Genomic DNA, 7,208 nt, shown 5'->3' on the forward strand with positions numbered 1-7,208 from the left:
AGGTGCCAGCAGCAGCCGTGCCGTGCGGAGGGGAGCGGCGCTCCTGCCCGCCCCGTGCTCCTCCGCAGCCCCCGCCCTCCTCTCTTGCAGCTGGAAGCAGAAGCTGTGTTCCGGGCCATCACCATTGCCAGCCAGACCAACTGCCCTCTCTATGTGACTAAAGTGATGAGCAAAAGCGCTGCTGACCTCATCTCACAGGCCAGAAAAAGAGGTGAGTGGCAGCTGCTGCTGCACACGGGCTCGCGGCCGCCGCTGCCATCCCGGACAGCTGGGCTGAGTGATCCCTGTGTCATGGCTCATGGCTGTTTTGCCAAGACCACCGCTGCGCCTTGAGTGCAGCCCAGCGCTGCTTCTGCTGGGGAGCAGCTGGTTCAGGCTTGTGAAGGGCACGGGGACACTGCAGCAGGCCACATGAAGCCACCTCCTGCTGTCACATCAGGTGACATCAACATGGGAGTTGCAGGTAGGAGCAGGGCTTTAAATGCCAGTTTGTCTGGTGCTGTGAAGGACTCTCTGACGAGACTCACCCAGTCCATGTGCACGCGATTTGAGCTGCTGCAGATAGCTCTGTCCTGCCTGTGAAGTGCTGGCCCCACGAGAGTGCCTGGGTGGCTTTTCAGGTGGCCGGAGGCTCCGTTTGTCACTGGCATGGAGCACAGGGACTCCCCGTACACACATGTGCACGTCCACAGCCATGGTCAGCCTGTAAAAAGGAGGCGGGGAGGAAATGCAGAAAATGCATCTGTAGAGGGGGCTTGGTGAAGCTGTGAACTGTGGGATGTAACGACGACTGTCTCCCAGAAGCATTTGCCCAGGCTGTAAAGCATTTTTGGAAAGACAAGCGCAATTTTTCAGTGCACATCCTAGTTTACCAGAATGATAAACTCTGCAAAAAGCCCTTTGTCACCAACTGCTGCCCCTTCCCATGGCCTGTCCTGGAGTCGGGACCAGAACATGGGTGAGCAACAGGAGAAGGTGCCGTGGCTGGCCTAAGAGGGGGTGAGCCTGCCAGCTCTTTGGTGGCATGTGATAACTATTTACGAGGGATAAAGGAAGAAGAATGCCCAGGGGATGAGGACGAAGGACGGTGTGAGAGGCTTGGCTGTTGGCCCTGCTGGGGTCTGCCTGCCCTGCTGCGGCTGTCACTTCACATCCAACCGCCTGTCCCTGCTGGGTGTGCCGGCGCTGCCGGGCAGCTCCGAGACGCCGCCGTCACCCTCGGGCCGGAAGGCAGGGACGATACGTCCCTGCTGCAGCGCAGGGACACGGCTGCCCGCAGGACGGGAGCGGGGCCTCGTGTCCCCGGAGCGTGGCCGGGGTGCTGGGAAGCAGCATCCGCCGGGTCACCAGCACGCCGGTCTCCCTGGTGTCTCTGTGGGACGGCTCGTGGCTGTGCCGTGACACCAGCAGCGCCTGTGCCCTCAAGCGGGAGGCGCCCGTGCTGGTGACAGGCAGGGCTCCTCCTAACGCCAGCGTGAGCCGCGCTGTCCCTCTGCCCGCCCAGCACCTGGGGTCCGAGCAGGCAGCGGGGAACAGCTGTTGGTAGTGCTGCGGAACAGAGAACAGCTCCAGACGCCACCAAAGCAGTGTCCTTTCTGTCCCTCTTTCCAGGCAACGTGGTGTTTGGTGAGCCCATCACGGCCAGCCTCGGCACCGACGGGACGCACTACTGGAGCAAGAACTGGGCCAAGGCTGCGGCATTTGTGGTCTCTCCTCCCCTGAGCCCTGACCCAACCACACCTGACTACATCAACTCCCTCCTGGCCAGGTGAGCGGCAGCTCTGCTGGGCTCTGCCCGCGGGAACGCGGACTCTGGCCTTGAGTGGGGAAGGAAGGGGCTAAGGAGAACCTGGGCAGCATAGAAATTGAACCACCTCACTGCAGGTGTTTAATGAGCTGACTGATGAGAGTGGAGGGAGCACAGGGGAGGCACCATGAGCTTCACACCAGTCATGAGGAAAATACCAGGGCAAGTAGTCATGAACCATTTAAAATGCTTGCAGAAGGCAAAGAAATGAGGAGCAGCTAACACAGACTTGTCAGCGAGAGCATTCACAGGACGGAGAGGCTCGTGCAGGGTGGGGAACGGCTGCGGGGCCGCGATGGGCGGGAAGGGGCGCGGGGGTGACGGGTGTCACGAGCCAGCGGCGCCGGCGCTGCAGCCGAAGCAGAGGCTGTCTCACGTGCAGGCCGGCAGCGCGGAGCGCGGGGCTGTGAGCGCGACTGCACACACCTGCAGGGGTGGCGGATCGTTTGTTCACCCGAAGGCAAGGGGTGGGGGAGGGATTTGCTGAAAATAGAGAGCAGACAAGAAAAGCACTTCAGCAATTTGCTTTGACCTTTCCCAGTTGTTCTCCATCCTCTCACTGGCGAGGCACGCGTAGCAGCCGGGGCGCACGTGTGACTCACACACCCTCCCACCCGCCTTGGCACGTGGGGACTGGTCTGTGTTAGCCAGGAGGTGCAAATGGAAATGACCTTTGAGGTAATACTGGAAACATCTCTGATGAGATGAGCTCAGCAAGAGGTGTGTCAGCAGAGGGATGCTGGCGAACCCTGGGTTGTGCCAGGGTGCAGGGGCCATGGCTGGCCTAAGAGAGATGCTCCAAATATGCAGCTCACCCTGGATTTTGCTGTGGTGAACAGGCAAGGTGCCTCTGCTCACTCTGGCTGTGTGAAATAGGGGCAGGTCCTAGGGAATGGCAGGGAGAAGTGAGCCCAGCTCCAGGACTGGCTTTCTAACCCTTCCCTTCCACCTCAGGTTTGCCCCAGACCTCAAAGGAGAGGCAGGAATACTCCGAGTCCCTGCAGCCAGCGGTGTCTGTGCTGACACCTTCTGTGCTGTTCTCCGTGAGGCCTCAGCAGGAGGAGGCGCTGCGAGGCTCCAGCTGGGCTGGCGGCGTGTTTTCTTCCGCCGGGACAAATCTGGTGGAGATTAGGGAGCATGTTGTACCGTCGGGCTGGGCCTCTGGCTGTGTGGTCAGTCAGACATATGGCAGAAGTTATCAGAGGAAGATGGAGATTACCGGTGGATTAGGGCTGGTTCAGAGCCCCGAGCAGAGCCCTTGTGTCTGCGCCGTCCCGGGTCGGGGAGCCGGGTGCTCCAGGACGCCTCCCCTGCGTGGGCCGCGCTGGAGCGGGCCTGCGCTGCTCTCCCTCCCTTGGCGCAGCCGCGGTGACCGCGGTGCTGCTCCCGGCTCCTCGGGCCCTGGCAGCAGCCGGCGGCTTCCGGGAGCCGTGGGCAGCGCTGGCTCTGCCGGCCCTGCCTCTGCCGTCCTTGTCAGGAGCGGGACGGGTCAGGGCGCCTCATCCGACCGGTGGCCCCTTCTGGGCAGAGCGGTCTGGACAGCAGCGCTGGGCAGCAGCTGCTGTAGAACGCCGCACTGGCGCTTTCCTGGGCCTCCTGGGGGGAGCTGCTCCTGGGGCCGTCGCTCCCTTCGTCCCACCGTCAGACTCACATGTGGTGGCGGGCTGCGGCTGTCCCCGGGTGCCGGAGCTGGTGGGACACCACAAAAGGGCTGTCAGGGACACTCCTTGGCTGGAGAAGCCTCTTCCTCCCCACGTGGCAGAAAGGCTGCTCTCCCAAGCAGACGTGAGATGTCTTTGCCCTTTGTGTTAGTGCGAATACCGGAGTCTCGTGGAAGGACAGCTTTTGGCTGGATACAAAGGCCACCTGTTCCCCGGCAGCCGAGCTGTCGACTCCTCTGGTGTGCAGGACGGCGCCCGTGCCGCGGGCGGGCAGCGCAGAGCTGCAGGGACCGGCTCCGCTGGCTTCTCCAGACTGAGCGGCTGTAGAAATGGTGCAGAGTAAACGAGAGCTGAGCCAGGCTGCCCGTGCCCAGGGGAGATCCCGTCCCTTGTGTCCCTGCTGTCGTCTGACCACAGAATGACTGATGATGCTTTTGTTACCACCGCCCCTCAGTGGTGACCTGCAGGTTTCGGGAAGTGCCCACTGTACGTTCAGCACTGCGCAGAAAGCCATTGGGAAAGACAACTTCACGGCGATCCCAGAAGGGACCAACGGCATAGAGGAGCGCATGTCCCTCATCTGGGACAAGGCGGTGGTAAGGTGGCGCCGGGCGAGGGCGGAGCGGGCAGGGCCGGCGGGCACCTCGCCGCCCGTGTTGTCACCCCCGCGGAGCCGCGCACCCGCCGGCACGTCTCCGCTCTGAATGTGGGACTCAAAACAAGGCCGAGCGGTAGCAGCAGCTGTCAGGGGTCCGGGTGAACAGCCGGGAGCTGTGACTGTGCCCCCGCTTCTGGGTCTGGGTGAACAGCCGGGAGCTGTGACTGTGCCCCCGCTTCTGGGTCTGCCTGTGCCCACAGCCGGATCAGCCGCGCTGTCTGGGCCTCGCCAGCCGTGGCTTGTGGGAGCGGGTCTGCTGCTTTCAGGGCTCGCTCTTTCCCTTTCCCCAAAAGAGCACTTGTTTCTCTTTTTGTCTGAGCAGGCCACAGGGAAGATGGATGAAAATCAGTTTGTGGCTGTGACGAGCACTAATGCTGCAAAAATCTTCAACCTGTACCCACGGAAAGGGAGAATAGCAGTGGGTTCAGACAGCGACCTGGTTATATGGGATCCTGACGCAGTGAAGATCATCTCAGCAAAAACCCACCAGTCTGTAAGCCCTCTGCTGCCGGTGGGGACGCTGGAGGGCGGGCTGCGGTCGCAGCGCGTAGGGGCTCCCTGGCTGCTGGGCGCTCTGCCCTGCCCTGGGACGCGTCTGGGCTCCGGGCAGTGCCGGCTGTGCCTGGGGGTGGAATATCTGGGAGCCCTGGGCTCTGCACGAGGCTTTTCTCACTCTGCTGTGCTGCTCTTCTGAGCCTGGCCCGTGCAGGAGTAAGGACACACATTTCTCCTTATCTGGGTTCCTCTTCCAGGTACAAATTTGTCCTGGCGTTGCCAGTGTACTTTGTTCATGCCTCACCTCAAGCCTAGGTCATGCCTTTCTCTGTCGCTGGAGTCCTTGCTCGCACCAAACCCTAAAGCAGCAGGTCCTGGTTCATGCTGGGGGCTCTGGTGGGTTCTTGGTGTGACGGACTAGTGAACTAAAAGAGGCCTCTGGGGCAGGCAAGGCTGTTACCGGTGTCCTCTCCCTGCACCGGTGACTTCGGGAGCGAGGTGTGGGGACCACACAGCCCTGAGCGGGCAGCTCATGTCCCTCCTGACCACCATCCCCTGGTTGCTGCAGGCGGCTGAATACAACATCTTTGAAGGGATGGAGCTACGTGGCGCCCCGCTGGTTGTCATATGCCAGGGCAAGATCACGCTGGAGGACGGGAACCTGCACGTGACCCAGGGGACTGGCCGCTTCCTGCCCAGCAGCCCTTTCCCTGACTATGTCTACAAGCGCATCAAAGCCAGGAGGAAGGTGAGCAGACAGGGGTGCCAGCAGACAGACTTGGGACACCGTTAGCCCAAATTGCCCTTTTCCCTAATAACTGTTTGGTTTTCCCCTGCTGTTCTCACTGGACCGTAACCCAAGGGGTAGCTGAGGCCGGGGTAGATAGCATTGACCATGGTGATGGTGCGCCAGCACAGGGGCAGATGCTTCTCTGGGTCAGCAGCAGGTGGTGCCTGCCCTTGTTGCTGTCCTGTTGCAGCAGGAGTCTGGAGAGGAGTGCTGAGTTAAAAATGAGGAGATTGGGCAAAATGGCCTTGTCCTTCCCACCCCAGCAGCAGGAACGTGCTGAGGGATTCCCTCTTGCACCAGCTCTTCACTCGCTGCAGGGCGGGAGGGCAGGGCCCGTCAGACGGGCAGCGGGGCTGTGCCCACCTCAGCGCTGCGGGGACGGCTCGGGCGTGCGGGACGCGGGGACACGGAGCTGCCAGTGTGAACTGCTGCTGCGCTGGCACTGGGAGCCAAGGGTCGCTGGAGCCTGACACTGCCAGGGCAGGGAGTGTCACTGTCCTCTCCTGTGACAGATGGCGGAGGTGCACGCCGTGCCCCGGGGCATGTATGACGGACCCGTGTTTGACCTGACCACCACCCCCAAGGGGGGCACCCCTGCAGGCTCAACTAGGGGCTCCCCCACACGGCAGACACCCCCTGTCAGGAACCTCCACCAGTCTGGATTCAGCCTGTCAGGTGAGCACACGTGGCGGCTGGGCCGGGAGAGCACGGGGCCACTGGCCATGCTGGGCTGGGGGCGGCTGGAGTGGGCCTGGAGCTGAGCACAAGAGCGGAGCACGGCGGGGCGAGACCCTCTGTGTCCCTTGGGGGACGGGGCCAGAGCTGGCTCTGTGCCCTCTGCATCTTGCAGTAGAAGCGAGGAGGACTCTGCCGTGGGGGTGCCAGCGCAGCATTGGCCTCTCGCTGCATGGGTCTGCTTGCAGAGGAGCCTCTGCAGGGACCTTCAAGCCGCTGCTGCTCTCAGGGTTGTTTCTGGGGTGGGAGAGGAGCCAGTTGCTGCACTCGGCCTTGGGAGGCCCTTCGGCAAGACCCCAGGCTGCCTGACCGCCCCCTCCTGTGAATACAGCGCTCTTAACTTCTTTTTCCGCCTTTCCTTGGTGCTTTCTTGCCCCCTCCCAGGTACCCAGGTTGATGAAGGCATTCGCTCAGCGAGCAAGCGCATCGTCGCACCCCCAGGAGGCCGCTCCAACATAACCTCCCTGAGCTAAATATCCCTGCGAGAAGGAAATAAAAACCCTGTTCAAGCAAAGGAAGAAAAATGGTACATTGGTGTTTAAAAAGGAAAAGCAAATAAACCTGTTCTGAAGAATCAATAAGCCTCAAGCCTTATGTTTCACAAATGCTACTTGCTACCTAGCTTTAAAGATATTGCTTCATTTTGTTTTATGCATAGCCTTAAAAGTCTGTTGTTGTGGGTTCGGTTGTGTTTTTACTCTTCCTTCTTGTATGCATGCCGCTCAGACAGGTCGCTCGGTCAGTGTGGTATTGGTGTTGAACGCATGTAGGATGCGGGAACAACCCGGCTGGTGTGGGACGGGGAGGGCAGGCTCACGGAGCTGGTGGGGCAGGCGGGTCTGTGTCGTGTTCATGTCCTTCGTCTCCACCCAGCGCTTGTTGGTGTTTCACTATGAGGCCCATGGGGGAGCCCAGATCATCCCCAACAGCTGTCACAGTGCCTCATGTAAGGAGTTTTACTACTTTGTATACTTTATTAAAAAAAATGTTGTTCCTTCAAAGAACTGGTGTTGCTGGTTGGCTCTTTTCTTGCCCTCTGCTGGGCAGGGGTGCTGCGAGGCT

General features: G+C 60.9%; 1 protein-coding gene across 2 annotated transcripts in view; it reads left to right on the top strand.

Annotated features, from left to right (window-relative positions):
• The window catches only part of DPYSL3 (dihydropyrimidinase like 3), a 32,297-nt gene extending 25,570 nt beyond the window's left edge, over window positions 1-6,727 (top strand). For both annotated transcript variants that reach the window (XM_082063432.1, XM_082063433.1), the window contains exons 8-14: window positions 91-211; window positions 1,612-1,768; window positions 3,923-4,064; window positions 4,449-4,619; window positions 5,190-5,369; window positions 5,924-6,086; window positions 6,531-6,727. In XM_082063432.1, the coding sequence (XP_081919558.1) occupies window positions 91-211; window positions 1,612-1,768; window positions 3,923-4,064; window positions 4,449-4,619; window positions 5,190-5,369; window positions 5,924-6,086; window positions 6,531-6,619 (1,023 nt within the window). In that variant the 3' untranslated portion in view covers window positions 6,620-6,727. The remainder of the gene's footprint in view (window positions 1-90; window positions 212-1,611; window positions 1,769-3,922; window positions 4,065-4,448; window positions 4,620-5,189; window positions 5,370-5,923; window positions 6,087-6,530) is intronic.
• Window positions 6,728-7,208: the final 481 nt, after the last annotated feature.

Source organism: Streptopelia decaocto (assembly GCF_964273445.1).
Source record: "Streptopelia decaocto genome assembly, chromosome: 12".
NCBI classification, from domain to species: Eukaryota; Metazoa; Chordata; class Aves; order Columbiformes; family Columbidae; genus Streptopelia; species Streptopelia decaocto.